This window comes from Electrona antarctica, assembly GCF_951216825.1.
Source record: "Electrona antarctica genome assembly, chromosome: 1".
NCBI lineage: Eukaryota > Metazoa > Chordata > Actinopteri > Myctophiformes > Myctophidae > Electrona > Electrona antarctica.
This window is the reverse complement of record NC_136806.1, coordinates 48600416-48618215: the sequence shown is the minus strand read 5'-3', so window position 1 is coordinate 48618215 and position 17800 is coordinate 48600416. Positions and strand designations below refer to the sequence as shown.

Sequence of the window (17800 nt, the reverse complement as noted above, 5' to 3'; positions counted from 1 at the left end):
CGTTTTTCTCGTCCGAGTGACGTCGCTGTTGCTCTTGGCATACGCCAGAGGGTATGAGAGAGAGAGAGAAAGAGAGAGAGAGAGAGAGAGAGAGAGAGAGAGAGAGAGGTGAATGATGTCACAGGAAAACAGAGACCCAGTGGGTCTCTCAAAGTTCATTTGACTTGATGACTACACCGTTTGGGACATGATGAGGCAGAAGGTCTTTATCTGGGCTGCTTTCAAATAATTGAATTACCCCCTGCATATCTGTCTGTCTCTTTCCTTATCTGTCTGTCTTTCTGTCTCTGTCTCAGAGTGTCACACACTGTTGATGACAAGAGAAACACTTTCCAGGAAATCAATGAAGGGGAACAAAGCAGACGTCTTTCAAATTGCCACCATTGAGGCATAATTGTATCACGGGCTGAAACAATGACAGATAGACTGACAAAATTGCAGTGATAACTTTGCTGGCTTTTTGTGGGGTTTTTTGTGTGCCTTTAATTGCCTTTCCAGCCAGAATATAATCTCTTATCCCATTTAAGATAAGAGTATTTTTTCATGTGAATGTGTTTTCCTTTCTCTGACCATGTGGAAGCTCTGACGGATCATAAAGTGCCAGTGGGTGCTGCCTGCATTGAGGCACCAGAGGTGACTGTCTCAATTAGCCTACAGCCTGAGTTGAACCCAGTTACACTATGTATTGTGCCGGTGTCTCAATTAGCCTAAAGCCTGAGTTGAACCCAGTTACAGTATGTATTGTGCCGGTGTCTCAATTAGCCTAAAGCCTGAGTTGAACCCAGTTACAGTATGTATTGTGCAGGTGTCCAACACCGAAAATAGCTCATCCACGAGCTCGCAACTTAACTTTACTGTGTTTGGGTAAGTGATGATAAAATAAGGACACATTCAAGTATCTGACAATGTAGTCACCATAAAAACTTTGATGAGGCAGTATTGTGTTGCTCTAATATTAACTGAAATGTTTATATTATATTTTGGACATAGCTGGTTTCTACCTGACAGCAGAGATATATAATGTAGTATGAAATCTCGCCTGACTTTAACCATTTAAGCCATTAAAAAATATATATATATGAATTAAAACATTTTCAAAAGCTCAAAAAAGGAAAAGAAAAAAGGTGTATTTTTCGGCGGGTGGGAGGAACTATGACTCAGACATAACCATATGGGGGACGGCTTGCGTCATTTTTGAAAAACTTTTCTTTGTTTTGTTTAAAGGAGCATTCAGTGATTTGGGTGATTTGGGAAAAAAACCCGGTCCACCCGGTAACAAGATGTGCACATGCACACGCTCTACAGTGGGGGAAGTACAACAGCACATGCACCAAGGCCCGCCCCACTCGATCATGATTGGAGGAAGGCCCCTCTCATCCTGATTGGATGAAGGCTTTGCCACCCAAAGCCCAAACCGAAACTAGGGTTTTTTGACCTCAGAGGTTAACTGGGGACAGGGAGGAACTCCTTATATGGTCAGTACACTTTATAGTAGGGAGGATTATCCAAAAAATAAGAAAAAATAAGTGATATTTGAATTAAGTGAAATCACTGAATATACCTTTAACCCAAAGCTTATTAAAATTCCCATACTCGTGCACTATTTCACGACCTTGCCGATAGTTTTAACGATTAGCATGGAGAAAGCTTTGACCCTAACCTGACTCTGCCAGATGGAAGAAGACGCTTGTTTCACATTAGTTTCATTGTATGTTCGTCAGCCGGCATTGTCTGAGCACATGCAGGGGTTAAAGGGTATATGGTAGCTTTCACATTTAACCCCAAAGTTCTGGTTCTCCATATTTATATAAGACCCGATACGCATCTACTGTAAGTCTTTTTCTTTCTTTCAAAAATATCCGATGTACAAGCTCACAATGCATGTGCCGTTCACACTGAGGACTATAACTAGCTATAACTATAAAAATATCAATAGTCAAGTGGATGGCAGAATTCACTAAAATATATATATATATTATTAAATTAATTAAAATTGTTAATATGGTTCTAATTAGAAGACATATTCAAAATAATGAAACTTTGTTGTTGTTCATTTGAGGTTTGGCCCTCACTCGGTAAGTAACACTACTGATTTTGCACAAATAATAAAATTAAATAGAAGTACAGTAACTGTTTTGATTATGACAGTTCATTTTCGAGCCTGGTCAATTTTCAACTTTTTATTTTTAGTACGAGAACAAACAGCAATCCATGTTCCTTAATGAGCCTGACAATTTAAAACAGCTGCTGTCTCATAGTCATCAAGGTTTCAAAGAGGTTTGGTGTGTAGCCAGACGTCTGTACCAGAACACTGTACGTCTGGAGTTACACAATCTGGGAAGTTGCTCTTTTTAGTTTCAGTCGACAAAATAAAGAGATTTTATTTTTTGCCTCTGGGGGCTATGCCCAATTCCCCTGCAATTCCCTGTGTAAAGACCAGATGTCGGCCCGTTCACTCTCCTTCAGCCGTCCTCATCCGGTGGTGCATCTTTGTTTAAATTCCTACTAACAACAAACTCTACATGTTGTGACAGGAGTTACCGACAGATTCAGCTGCTGAGCTCTGAAAATCAACAAGTTTGGACAGAAAAATAGCAGTCCACTAAGCTAAGGGACAAAACAGTTGTCGTACTATGTTTGCTGAGGACACATTATGTCTATTACAGGAATCTGTGATGCTGGGGTATATTTTAGAAGGTTTTAAATTAATGAAATAAATATGGTGCACAACTTTAAATTGTATTAAGTTCAGCCTAGCGCATCATTCACTCTCTTTAAAGCATCCACCCAGATGCATCAGTATACTATAATAACCCTACCCAGTTTATTATGTGATCTTTCTGCATAAATGCAATTAGTTTGGGAAAATAACGATATGATGGGAATGATGTGGGGGTCCTTGACTGGAAAAGGTTTGGGAACCACTGCTGTAGGCTATACTGAAGCCTGATAGTGACGTTATACAGAACAGCACTGTGACGTTTCTGATACTTCTGATTAGGCTCTGCAATTTTCACAGATTGATAACTAACTGTGCAGCGGCAGTTGGGGCGGCGGTGGCTCAGGGGTAGAGTGGCCGTATGGTAACAGCAAGGTTGGTAACCGCAAGGTTGCCAGTTCGAACCCGAATGCACCATTTACCATATCAGGCGAAGAGGCGAAGGTCGAAAAGTGGGCGGAGGAAATGTCGTTCGAAAACATGACAATATGTTATCTTTTGGACGACATCGTCCGGTGATGGCCAATCAAATTCATGTGTTGCTTTGTTTACCTCCACGCGGAACCATACCACCGACATTTGGTTACTAGTTCCACCACGCAATGGAGGAGAAAAGTTTACTTAAGCGATATTACACAAGAGGGTGTTCGAGTGTAATATTGCAATTATACAACAGTTACCCTTAAAACTAAGATAATTGCCGAAAAATTATATTTTTTTAATGACAGATGTAGTCACTACGACCACAAATGTCCCAAGAAACTAGGTAGCCTAGCCACCGAACGCTGTGCTCTGGGAGAAAAACACAACTGAAATCTTTGTTTTGATTAGGTGTTCCTTTGCGCTGGTTTAAGGAACGGCTAGAAGCTGTTTCAACCAATCAGATTGCTTCCTCGAAACGACCTGTTGTATAATGGACCACAGTGTTTGGCAGTAACTAGTTACTAGTAATATATTAATGTAATATTATTACTTTTCCAAGTAACAAGTAGTGTAAGGTATTACTCTGCCAAAACAGTAATATTATACCCATTTACTTTGTAATAATAGCACATATTATATTACTTTTTTGTTTTGTTGGCTGTTGGCTTGAAAACATTTCATTTAAAAGGTCGAGAGAGATTACTGCTTTATTTTATAGCCTTTTTGGCTGATTGGTGACTGTTCTTAATATCATTATTCAAAACAATTGGATTCAGTTCTAAAAGAAGCTGACTAAACAGATTGTGGTGTTGTACATCCCTTTTTTGCGTGTGGGGCGCAAAAGTAATATGTAATACTATAATAATATAATATATTAGTCTTGATTCCAAGTAATAAGTAATATAATATTATTACTTTTTCTAAGGAGTAATATTGCCCAACACTGACAGCAGCGTAATTTATGGTACTCATTTGTACATGCACTAGGAGATTTTTATCGGCCAGACATCGCCAGGCTTAACTCCACAAAGGAAGGAAAAGGAGAATGATGTATTTCTTCACCTGTGGTGTGGATGAGGTAGTTGTTGGACTGGAACACTCTGTCTCCCAGCGAGGCCTGGCAGACGAAGCCGATGAACAGGGTGCTCTCTAGGACCTGACGGGGGATGGACCAGCCTCGCTTGTTGTCCCATGTCAACCCGTCTGCTTCCAGGGGAATGGGATACTGATGGCACACGCACGCGCACGCACACAGACACACACACACACAGACACGACGAACACACAGACAACGACAAACACACAGACACGCACGAACACACAGACACGCACACACACAGACACGCACGAACACACAGACACGCACGAACACACAGACACGCACACACAGACACGATGGACACACAGACACGCACACACAGACACGCACAAACACAGACACACACACACACACGCCGTGTGCGCTCGAGAAAAGCACACACACACACAGACATGCACGAAGTAAGTAAGTAATGTACATTTTATTTATAAAGCACCTTTCAAAACAAGGTTACAAAGTGCTGAACAGTGACAAAATATAAAACAATCAGGTTAAACAACATAGTAGTAAAATAATGCAAGAAATATATATATATATACATACAAAAACACATATATATACACATACATACATATATGCATCATAATCAATACTCAAAGATGTAACATGGAGTCAAGTGACAACATGGGAAAAGTATATTTACGGAACAAAAACGTTTTTAAACTGCTTTTAAAAATGTCAACTGACGTGGAATTTCTCAAAGGCAAGGGCAAAGAGTTCCACAAGGTAGGAGCAACCACTGCAAAGGCCCTATCACCTTTTGTCTTTAACCTAGTCTCTGAGATTTTTAGGAGTTCTTTATCCGAGGACCTGAGGGGTCTCACATTATCCTTAGAGGTTAAAAGGTCGAGGATATAAAGTGGGGCCAGTCCATGAAGTGCCTTGAAAGTGGTTAAAAGGATTTTAAAATCTACTCTGGCCTTGATGGGTAACCAATGCAGTCCAGCTAATACCAGGGTTATGTGTGCTCTACGGTTAGTGTTAGTGAGGATTCAGCTAATACCGGGGTTATGTGTGCTCTACGGTTAGTGTTAGTGAGGATTCAGCTAATACCGGGGTTATGTGTGCTCTACGGTTAGTGTTAGTGAGGATTCAGCTAATACCGGGTTATGTGTGCTCTACGGTTAGTGTTAGTGAGGATTCTGGCTGCAGTGTTCTGTACTAATTGGAGTCTGGATAATGAGGAGTGGCTTAGCATTGTGTAGAGTCCGTTACAGTAATCAAGGCGGGAAGATACAAATGCATGCATGATTTTTTCTAGATCCGGGGGCGTGAGAATTGGCTTCATTTTATTATCAAAAAATACACCCAGGTTCTTTGCCGTAGGTTTGACGCTATCTGCCAGTGAGCCGAGGGACTGTCGAATGGGGGTTGAGCTGATATCAGGGCCAATAATCAGAATGTCTGTTTTTGGGGCGTTTTTTTATAGCGGTTAAACAGGTGTGCATGATTGTGAGTTTTCTGGGGTCATTTTGCTTAAAAGAAAGATATAACTGGGTATCGTCAGCGTAACAATGATAAGAGATGCCTTCAAAACTATTGATGAGGGAGCCTAGGGGGAGCATATAGAGGGAGAAAAGGATTGGGCCAAGAATGGAACCCCACAGGTCCCCACAGGTCAAGGGAGCTGGTTAGCAGAGCCAATCCTTAGCAGGAGCGCCTCGAAAGTCTTAAAAGTATCAATATCCACCGAGCGGCAGGCAAACTGTTTAGAAAATACAGCAGCTAAACCGTACAGCTGTGTTGCTTACTAGTCTGCCATGTTTTTAATCAGCTGTAACCTGAACTACAAAATCAGCCTGGGGTTTCATGCCCCTTTAAGCGTGTGCGTGTGTGTGTGTGTGTGTGTGTGTGTGTGTGTCTGTGTGCCTGTGTGTGTGTGCGTGCAGAGTGTCGTTGCGTGCGTGTGTGTGTGGTACAAACCGCGTGCAGAGTGACGTTGCGTGCGTGTGTGGTACAAACCGCGTGCAGAGTGACGTTGCGTGTGTGTGTGTGGTACAAACCGTGTGCAGAGTGACGTTGCGTGCGTGTGTGTGTGGTACTGTACAAACCGCGTGCAGAGTGTCGTTGCGTGCGTGTGTGTGGTACAAACCGCGTGCAGAGTGTCGTTGCGTGCGTGTGTGTGTGGTACAAACCGCGTGCAGAGTGACGTTCAAGTCAGGGACAGTGACCAGGCAGGGCACCACTACTTGAGGCAAAGGCCGTGTGACAAAGATAGTCTCCAAATTGTTCTGGCTGAGAAACGGCTGATCAGGGTCTGGAAGGACGAGAGAGAGAGAGAGAGAGAGAGAGAGAGAGAGAGAGAGAGAGAGAGAGAGAGAGAGAGAGATCAGATCAGTAGAGGTAGCTCCATTTTTGTGAAACTTCTACTCCATTACTTTTCAGAGTTATAGTGTGCTTTTTACTCCACCACTAGTTAGTTAGTTACTTTGCGGATTCAGATTATTATTATTTTTTTTGTCAAATACGTTTTATTAAGAACAATTCCTACACTATAGTGCATAGTCTTTTCATGAAAACAAAAAGAGGGGAAACAACGGTGCCAGAGATTAGCTGGTAACGGACGGACAGAAGGACGGACGGACGGACACACGGACGGAGTGCAAAACATACTCTCTCCCCATGCCTTCGGCCTGGTGGAGACAAAAAGAGAACATTACATTACATTACATTACAGTCATTTAGCAGACGCTTTTATCCAAAGCGACTTACAATAAGTGTATTCAACATAGGTAGGGAACAAAAACTACTAATCACCAGAAGTTTTTAGTGCATTTTCTGCAAAAACAAGCAACCAAGAGTATACCTAGCGCTAAGGTAAAAGTGCAATATATCAGCTACCTATTTCCTTAACCAGATGAGACAAAATAGCTAAATCAAATGAGCATGAGCTAAAACAATTAAGTGTATCGACTAAACAAGATCCAATAAACAATACAACAATAGAAAACAAGCGTTCGTACAACTAGTTAACAACAAGTAGGTCAGGCAGAGAGGAAGGGTAGTGTTTCCTGAAGAGGTGGGTTTTCAACCTGCGGCGAAATATGGGCAGTGACTCTGCTGTCCTAACATCAGTGGGGAGTTCATTCCACCACTGTGGGGCCAGAACAGAAAAGAGTCGTGACCGTGTGGATCGGCCAGAAGGACCCTTGAGTGACGAGGCAATCAGTCGCCCCGAGGTGGCAGACCGAAGTGGTCGGGCAGGGGTGTAGGCATCGACCATAGCCCGGAGATAGGAAGGAGCTGTTCCTTTCACTGCCCTATAGGCTAACACCAGGGTTTTGAACTGGATGCGGGCCGCTACGGGGAGCCAGTGTAGAGAACGGAGAAGGATGGTTGTGTGGGAGAACTTGGGGCGGTTGAACACCAGACGAGCCGCAGCTTTCTGAACAAGCTCCAGAGGTCTGATGGCAGATGCCGGAGCACCAGCAAGGAGGGAGTTGCAGTAGTCCAGGCGGGAGATGACGAGAGCCTGGATGAGCACCTGGGCTGCCTTCTCCGTGAGGAAGGGGCGAATCCTCCTGATGTTGTAGAGGAGGAATCTGCAGGACCTTGTCACTGATGCGATGTTTGCCGAGAACGTCAGTTGATCGTCCAGGGTCACACCCAGATTTTTCGCAGTCCGAGTTGAGGTCACCACAGCATTATCAATGGTGATGGCCATGTCTCGGTGCGGACAGCCCTTCCCCGGGAGGAACATCAGCTCGGTCTTGTCCAGGTTGAGCTTCAGGTGGTTTGTCGACATCCACGCCGAGATGTCAGCCAGACAAGCAGCAATGCGTGCCTCCACTTGGGTATCAGAGGGGGGGAATGAGAGGATCAGCTGGGTGTCATCGGCATAGCAGTGGTAGGAAAAGCCATGGGAGTGGATGACAGCACCCAGAGATGTAGTGTAGAGAGAGAAAAGAAGAGGACCCAGAACCGAGCCTTGGGGAACCCCAGTTGTGAGCCTGTGTGGTTCTGACACAGACCCTCTCAGCATCACCTGGTAGGAGCGACCCGTCAGGTAGGATGCAAACAGGGAGAGTGCAGAGCCTGAGACACCCATCCCCTCGAGGGTGGAGAGGAGGATCTGATGGTTCACCGTGTCGAACGCTGCAGACAGGTCCAGGAGTATCAGGACGGAGGAGAGAGAGTTCGCTCTAGCGGCATGGAGCGACTCCGTCACTGCCAGCAGGGCAGTCTCTGTCGAGTGACCCACTTTGAAACCAGACTGGTTGGAGTCCAGGAGGTTGTTCTGGTGGAGATAGGAGGACAGTTGTTTAAAGACAGCACGTTCGAGAGTTTTAGATAGGAAGGATAGAAGGGAAACCGGTCTGTAGTTCTTGATCTCAGAGGGGTCAAGTGTCGGTTTCTTCAGGAGTGGGGTGACTCTGGCAGTCTTGAAAGTAGAGGGAAAGTAGCCAGATGTCAGAGAGGTGTTAATAAGGTGGGTTAAGAAGGGAAGAAGTTCAGGTGCAATAGACTGCAACAGAGTGGATGGGACCGGGTCCAGAGAGCATGAGGTGGGGCGACTAGAGGTAACAAGGAGAAGGACCTCGTTAGGGGAGAGGGGAGAGAAGTGGGATAGAGAGGGGATGGGGGGGGGAAGAGGAGTAGATGAAGGTAGAGAGGGGGGGGTGGCAGGCAGACGGGTGTGGGCAGTGCGCAGGGCACCAGCCGGGGGAGGAGGGAAGGAGGATCGGATATCGTTCACCTTCTTGTCAAAGAAGTTGGCGAAATCGTCAGGGAGGAGGGACGAGGAGGGAGGAGGGGGTGGTGGTTGTAGGAGAGAGGAGAAAGTTTCAAAGAGTTTTTTAGGGTTGGAAGCAGAAGCCTGAATTTTAGTGCAGAAAAAAGCAGCTTTAGCAGCTGATAGAGAGGAGGAAAAAGTAGAAATGAGAGATTGGAAGGTGAGAAGGTCCTCCGGGAGGTTGCCCTTTCTCCATTTGCGCTCAGCCGCTCTCAGGCTCCGTCTCTCAGTCCGCACTGAGTCCGACAACCAGGGGGCAGGCGGAGTTTGGCGTGCAGGCCTGGTGGTGAGGGGACAGAGATGGTCGAGAGAAGAGGATAGAGTAGAGAAAAGAAGATCTGTGGCGGTATCAGGGGATAGAAGAGCAAAGGATTCAGGGGCAGGGAGAGCAGAGAGAACAGAAGAGGAAAGGTCAGTGGAACAATAACAATAAGACAGACAAAAGGAAAAAGAAAACGCTCAATCCCTCGCATCAGTGGCGTGCACAGATAGACACTAGGGGGTGCTAGAGCACCCCCTGCCCTTTTGGCAATGTGCCCTTTCGAAAAAAAATATTTTTTTACATTTTGTACAGTTACACTGTACAGAATGTGGACCATGGTAACATTGATCAATTCTTGATAAAAAGCTTCTAATATATTATTTAGGCCCCACAATCTATAAATCTCACACTATTAAGGCAACCGGCCGGTTCCACGTGCTGCACAAAGTGCCCTTTTTTTCCACTTGAGCACCTGCCCCTCTAAATGTCTGTGCATGCCACTGCCTCGCATACTGCTCAGTGACATTGCATAAAATAGAGCAGTAAGACGATTTAGAAACATATGATCGAGCGCTGAGTTGATTATCAGCACAGCTCAGTGATGTCATGTTGTGCGGTTGTGGTCACCTTATCACCTCAAGGAGTATGATCAGCACAGCTCAGTGATGTCATGTTGTGCGGTTGTGGTCACCTTATCACCTCAAGGAGTATGATCAGCACAGCTCAGTGATGTCATGTTGTGCGGTTGTGGTCACCTTATCACCTCAAGGAGTATGATCAGCACAGCTCAGTGATGTCATGTTGTGCGGTTGTGGTCACCTTATCACCTCAAGGAGTATGATCAGCACAGCTCAGTGATGTCATGTTGTGCGGTTGTGGTCACCTTATCACCTCAAGGAGTATGATCAGCACAGCTCAGTGATGTCATGTTGTGCGGTTGTGGTCACCTTATCACCTCAAGGAGTATGATCAGCACAGCTCAGTGATGTCATGTTGTGCGGTTGTGGTCACCTTATCACCTCAAGTAGTATGATCAGCACAGCTCAGTGATGTCATGTTGTGCGGTTGTGGTCACCTTATCACCTCAAGGAGTATGATCAGCACAGCTCAGTGATGTCATGTTGTGCGGTTGTGGTCACCTTATCACCTCAAGGAGTATGCGTTGGCCCTAAGTATATGCCATTCCTTTTGTACTTTAATACAATTTTGAATAACAGGTTTTTTGCTTTATGATAGTTGAACAGTAGGTAGACAGGAAACGGGGAGAGAGATGGGGGAAGACACACAGCAAAGTTTGTCTGGATCTGGACTCGAACCCGCGACCCTCTGTATCATTTCTATATTGTGGTACTGATACTTTTACTTAATTAAAAACTCAAGAGTACCAATTCAATTCAATTCAATTCAATTCAAAGGAGCTTTATTGGCATGAGAAAACAAACGTTTACATTGCCAAAGCAAGTACAATACAATAAAAACAGTTGAAAATGGGGAACGTATGTACAGTTGGAGGGGTTACAGCATTTTGTAAACAGCTATGTCACATTGCATCGTTATATACATGTTTTAACAGGGTATAAAGCTTTTTTTTTAAACAAATAGCAGCAATTATTTACAGTCACAAATTTTCTCAAAACTCAGATTTAAGATATGTTTAAAGGTAGCAGCTCTGTTTACATGTGCAAGGTCCAGCGGTCTACTTGGTACAGATACTAGTAGTCCTAGGGTGGTTGTATTCCATTGGCTATCCTTCTTTTGTCACAACAGAACAAATCTTGCTGCCGTGTTTGCACTAATAGGTGTGGGAGTTTTTTGTCATTGGTCATAGTTTCAAACTCACATAGTGTGTGTGTAATCTGTGGGAAGTATGTGTCTCTGATGTCTTGGTATAGTGGGCAGGTTAGAAAGTGTAGCTCTGTTTCCACCACATGTTGTGTGCAGTGGGTGCAGTCTGTCTTCCCTTGGGAGCTGGGTCTGTCTCTGGTGGCCTCTCTCTATTGCAAGGCTGTGTTCACTGAGTCTGTACCTAGTCAATGCTTTCCTAAGTTTTGGGTCTTTTACCGTGTTCAAGTATTCAGCCAATGTATATTCTCTTTTTAGTGATAGATTATAGATAGCATTCCATTTTGCTCTGGTTGTGGGTAGTCTCTTTGTAGAAGATTTAAACCATTGAAACCAGGAAAGCATCTGTGTCTTTATAGATTTTTATATTCAAAAATAGCAGATATACACAGAGCATCACTTCCTGCTGCGCTGCGAGCTTGTAGATCTGCTATTTCTGAACATTTCTGAAAAAGTGTGAGAATTGCAGATTAAAAAGGCATTTTTGTAGAATGGGTTAACAGATGAAAAGAACACATTGAGAATCTAGGGCACAGACCATGGCTCCGAAAACTTCATAAAGAACAACAGATGATCTCGCAAACCTGCTTCATCACCCGCAAGGATATGACACTGTCAAGTTATTTATCAAGATTACACTGCACTCTAGCGCTTCTCCCGCTATTACTGTACCCTAACGTGGCCGTATGAAGGTTTATTTATAACCCGCCATGATACATAACAACGGCCTGTGGGTGTTAATCAATTGCAAATCATGTTAGGATTTCACCTCGGGGCGTACGGGTGACGCTGGTATTTTCTCTCCTGCGCTCTTCTCCGTCTGTTTTATTTCTAGCCTTGTCTCGTGGCATGGAGGCTTGGCAGGCATCCGTTTTAAACCACTGTTTCCCAAACAGTGGGTGAGTCGTGGACACATTTGTATGGGTCCCTTTTATTTATTTATTCATTTCAGTAATTTCATGAAGAAATTCCATGAAGTAGTGAAATTAGCCGATCTACAAGCTCACAACGCGTGGTTATTGCATGTTTTGTAATAATAATCTAAATCTGCAAAGTAACTAGTAGCTAAAGCTGTCAAATAATTGTAATGGGGGTCAAAAGTACAGTATTTCTCTATGACTTGTACTGTCCTACAGTATAAAATATAGAAAAATTAGTATGACTAGGATGAGTCTGACGATGTCGTCTACATTTCATGAACTTTCAGGTTTCACCTGACAAAAAAACAACAACAACACACAGAATATGGAGATAAGAGGTTAATTCTGCCCGACACCATTGGTGTAAAGTATATTTACATTTATGTACTGTACTTCAGTACAATTAGCCGTTCGCTAAGTCCCACCCAAGCCCGTTCTTGGCCAATACCACGTTAGTGACGGTTACTAAGTAAGGATCCTGGTCAAGCTTTCAATGTGGGTCAAAATGGTTAAGTGTCAATAAATATTTGCTGTAGCATGTGTGGACCTCAGAAAGAGGGTTTGTTTTCTTACCTTGTTATGAGCAAACTAGTCCATTCCATGATTTCTTTCGCTCCGTTGTGCAGTTTAATAAATAAATAAAAATTGGCTCTCATTGACTTCCATTTAAACGGAGAAACAGCTCTTAAAGTCACTCTTTTAGCACATAAGCGAACACAACAAAAGCTGACAGGTTATCACATTAGGAAAACTCATTCGGTTTTAGTTTTAATTAATTTGTCTTGTTTTGACTAATTTGTGTAGAAAGAATTAAGATCCGGTAGGTATGCTTAAGCCGACCGAATCATGATTGATGATTTGATGATTGTTTATTTATTTTCGTGTCATGCATACCTTGTGCCCAACCCTCATGCGTTTATAAGACACCATTTCACAGTTGCAATTACAGCATGTTTTACATTACATAATTTATGCATTTACAGGATGTTTACATTACATAATTCATTATATTACACCTCAGAAGTATACAGAGTACTCTGCCTTCTTTCCCAAGCTTGACAGATAAAATCTGCTACAACGAAAGTCCCTTTGGCAAAGCATATCTCCATTTTTACATAGTCTACATAGTCACTTATGTTCACGTTGAGTAAAAAACGATCTGATTGGTCCAAATCTGTACACCCACTCCTGAAGCGTATTATTGGAATGCCGTTGGAACAAACGTATTTGATGTCATCCGCTTGTCGCTAAAAAAATACACAATGGACGTGTTTGAGGGAGACACTTTAGAAGACACTTTAGGAGAAGTATCTGTGTCTGGGACTGCTATTCTGCGAGGCTGCAGCTGGGTGCATCTCAAACAGCGTGGTGACTTGTTTACAAACGAAGCCTCGCAAGATGTCCCCGCGAGAGTTGGGAACGCCGCAGTACCGCTTCAGTATTATCTCCAGCCAAAATAGTTACTTTATAAATCTATCAAAAGACGAAAATACGGCATGAGTTTTCCTGATGTGATAACATGTCAGAATCAGCTTTTGTTGTGTTCGCTTATGTGCTAAAAGAGTGACTTTGTTACAATGGAAGTCAATGAGAGCCTATTTTTATTTCTAATATTTACTATTAAACTGCACAACGGAGCAAAATAATTCATGGAATGGACTAGTTTGCTCATAACAAGGTAAGAAACCAAACCCTCTTTTCTGAGGTCCACACATGCTACAGCAAATATATCTATTGACACCGCTTAACCATTTTGACCCGCATTGAAAGTTTGACCAGGATCCTTACTTCGTCGCTAACGTGGTATTGGCCAAGGATGGGCTTGGGTGCGACTTAGCGAATGGCTAATTCTGAGTTATTTGTACTTGTAAATACTGTACTATTTACTCCACTAGATGTATTTGAAAACTTGAGTTAATAGTTACTTTGTAGATTTTTAATATTATCACTGAGGGCTGAGTGTTTCAGTGTGTCTAACTGAAGACACATGTGTCCCCTCTCATCCCAGACTTTAAGGCCTAATTTATGGCTGTGATTTCAGCTGCTGTTAATCAGCCTCCTGCTTAGATCTGTGGTTTTGGCACCTTGTCAGGGGGCATAATAAACGGGAGCTCACCATGAGAGGACCAATTAAGCCCCCATGCAGGGCCCAGTGCTGGACAACGTACTCAATCACTCAACTTTGTGTGTCTGTGTGACTGTTTAGGGTACCAACAGGTGACAAAGTGGAACTGTTGAGCATGATGGGAAGCTGAGTTTTTAGTGTAACAACAATGTATTTTTCAGCACAAGTGTTTGTCTGTCTGCCTGTCTGTCTGTCTGGGCCAAAGGCCATTTAGACTGCAGTCACATCAAGTCAAAAGCGATTCAAATCAGATTTTTTTTCTCAAATCAGATCTTTTGACCCAACTGTTCACATTGCCGTTTGCAAGTGACCAGACCCGATCTGTGTGTTCAGACTGGCAGCCAAATCTAGCCTGAATCAGATCTGTGCCACATCCAGATTGGAATCTGGTCTGTTTAAATGAGTCTAAACGCAAACAAGTCACATGGAATCTGATTTAGATCAGGTTGTTGCATTCAGACTGAGACAGATCTCCTCAAAACAGATTTGAATCAGATTTGAAACCACCTCTGAATGTGGCTAAAGTCACATCAGATTCCATGTGATTGTATGTGACCTGTCTGCATTTAGACTAATTTTAACAAATCAGATTCCAATCTGGATGTGGCACAGATCTGATTCAGGCTGGATTTGGCTGCCAGTCTGAACACGCAGATCAGATCTGGTCACTTGAAAATGGCAGTGTGAATGGTCGGGCCAAAAGATCAGATTTGAGAAATAAATCAGATTTGGATCAGATTTTACTGAATGTGACTGCAGTCTAAATGAGAAGTGTTGCTATTGAGCTTCACACTGAGCACTGTGTACAGTACAGTACAGTACAGTACAGTACAGTACAGTACAGTACAGTACAGTACAGTACAGTACAGTACAGTACAGTACAGTACAGTACAGTACAGACTCCTACAGTACAGTAGGCTACAGTACGAGTACATAATCGTACAGTAAAGTACTCAGTACCAGTGCATACTCATACAGTAAAGTACTCAGTACCAGTGCATACTCATACAGTACAGTACAGTACAGTACATTACAGTACATTACATTACAGTACAGTACAGTACAGTACAGTACAGTACAGTACAGTACAGTACAGTACAGTACAGTACAGTACAGTACAGTCCTGGTCTGCTGCTCCTTCACTTTTAAAGCGGATAGACACTGTCTACCACTCTGCCTTGCGGAAGTTGCGGTGGACTACTGGTGATAGTTATGGTACCCACCACTGTGCACTTTATGAGAACTCAGGATTATCCTCTCTGACTGAGTGGCGAGATAAGCATTGCCACCTATTTTTATATAAAGCAATTGCTGGGATGCTCCCTGACTGAAGCTTCAAGAAAGCTACAGTCTGATAATCAGGCTATATCAGACCCGCTCTAGTGATTTCTTAAGGCTCAAGGTTCCTCAGGCCCAGACAGAGTTGGGCAAGACAGCTTTTTCTGTCAATGGCCCAACTTCGTGGAATGAACTCCAAAACTCTCAGTTCAAAGGAATGCTCCAGAACATTTTTCACCGTGATTGCTCCTGCTTCAATTGATTTATTTTACTGATGGTTGTTCTGTATAAAGTTCCTTTGTAATTTATCCTGATTTATAATGTTGTGTTTGATGTATTTTGACTGTATTTTGTGTATTGTAACCTCGGCTACGTTGAAAATGAGGGCTTGCCTCAACTGTATTTCCGAGTATAAATAAAGGTGATGATGATGATGATGATGATGATGACAGTACAGTACAGTACAGTACAGTACAGTACAGTACAGTACAGTACAGTACAGTACAGTACAGTACAGTACAGTACAGTACAGTACAGTACAGTACAGTACAGTATGTGTCGTATAGTACGAGTTTATGTATAAGCACATACTTGTACAGGAAAGTATGAGTACATAATCGTACAGTACAGTACTGTAGCCTACAGTACAGAGTACAGTAAAGGGTTAAAAAGGGGTTAAAAAAAATGTAAGCTTACTTATTCATCCGTAAAAAAATGAAGGAAGTCAACTACTCTAAACCCTGATAAGGACTGATGACGGCTTTGATACTGAATTTATTTGTAAAGAGCTTTTTTATTTTCAGCTGGATCATGTCAAACATGATCCAGCTGAAGCACATGCCTGTCCCACAGCCTACATCGAGACCGGAGCACAGCTTGGGACAGTGGAATAAAGGCAAGCAGATGAAACAGGCTCTTTTTGGCAAGGTACACTGACTCAGAATGAGTACACAACACTCCCACACTGCTGTGTACTCGCTCCTGGCAAATTATGGATTTTTTGCAAACAGTAAAAAAAATATTCAGTCAGATGACTCACAAATAGATACGAAACGGGTCTTGGCCGATTCGTGTTTTTATCTAAAACTTTTAAAGCGGATAGACACTGTGTAAAACCTTGTAGGCATACTCCCTAGACCTAGAGGCCAAGGAAAAACCTTTGCCTGGATTTTTTTTACATCCGCTCTTTATAGCGCCACCAGGTGGCCGACATATGTAAAATACATTTTCTTATATTACTCCTTCAGATTTTCTCCAAATTTCACACAAATCAGTACACATGATCTCCATAGTCATGTGATCAAGACGGGTTTGTTTGATTTCTCATATTCCATCCTGATTGGCTAAGATTGGCTTCCAAAGTTTTCAAGAGTAGCCCGGTTTGTACCCATTTTGTACAAAATGCCGCAACTCATCAACGCAGTGTCCGATTGCGGTGAAACTGTGCACGCATATTCCCACTAGGCTGAGGAAGAAATGCCACTTGGCAGTTTTCAAATCAGCCTCATGGTGGCGCTAGAACAGGCCAAGTCGCGTCTTAACTGCACCGATCTGCATAAAATGTTCACTCCCTACACCCCAAGGAAAAAATTCTGGCCTGAATTTTTAAATTCAGCCTTTTCGAGCGCCACCAGGAGGCCCATTTATGTGCAACACTTTTTTTTTAAATTAGTCCTTCAGATTTGATCCAAGTATCAATGCTGGTGGAGACCTGTGCTCCAAGGGGCACTTTGTTCTGATTTCGCCCCGATCCTCTGTTTTTCTATCTCACAAAAGAGAACTGATGTAAGTGATGTACTGTAGATGTGGCTCATGGTCACCTTTGAACAAGGAAAGAAAAATAATGAGTTTTTCTTTGTTTATCTTGATGTCACTGAGGCCGAATAATAATGGTGTTTATCACATGTTTCTCTTTTGATCACTGTTCTGTGCCACTGCAATTTCAGCCCAGATTTCACTCTTGTGGACCTCTATACAAAACACGTGTGTGTGTGTGTGTGTGTGTGTGTGTGTGTGTGTGTGTGTGTGTGTGTGTGTGTGTGTGTGTGTGTGTGTGTGCGTGTGTGCGCGCATTTTGAGCTTATACATGTAACTTGCATGCCTGTCTCTATCATGTATGCATACGTTAAATGTATGTTAAATGTTAAATGTAATGTTTGTATATTCATGCCTATATACGTGTGTATCTCTATGTGCGTGCATACTTGTATTACTATGTGAGGGCCAGAGGTCCCCACAAGTATAGTAGAATTTGAGTAATAGACAAATTATTCGTTTTATGGGGTTATACCAGATTTTTAGCAATGGATATATATATATAATTTTTATCCCACGATTTTTGTAACCCATTTTTCACCCGTGTCAATTATCTAATGTGATCCTGGGCTCTACACACCCTCC

General features: G+C 42.9%; 1 protein-coding gene across 3 annotated transcripts in view; it reads right to left on the bottom strand.

The window, feature by feature from the left end:
* flt4 (fms related receptor tyrosine kinase 4) overlaps positions 1-17800 on the bottom strand; it is a 164644-nt gene that overhangs the window by 81068 nt on the left and 65776 nt on the right. For all 3 annotated transcript variants that reach the window (XM_079502612.1, XM_079502614.1, XM_079502613.1), the window contains exons 4-5: positions 6377-6498; positions 4205-4367 (exon numbers count right to left, since the gene is read on the bottom strand). In XM_079502612.1, coding sequence (XP_079358738.1) covers positions 4205-4367; positions 6377-6498 — 285 coding nt within the window. The remainder of the gene's footprint in view (positions 1-4204; positions 4368-6376; positions 6499-17800) is intronic.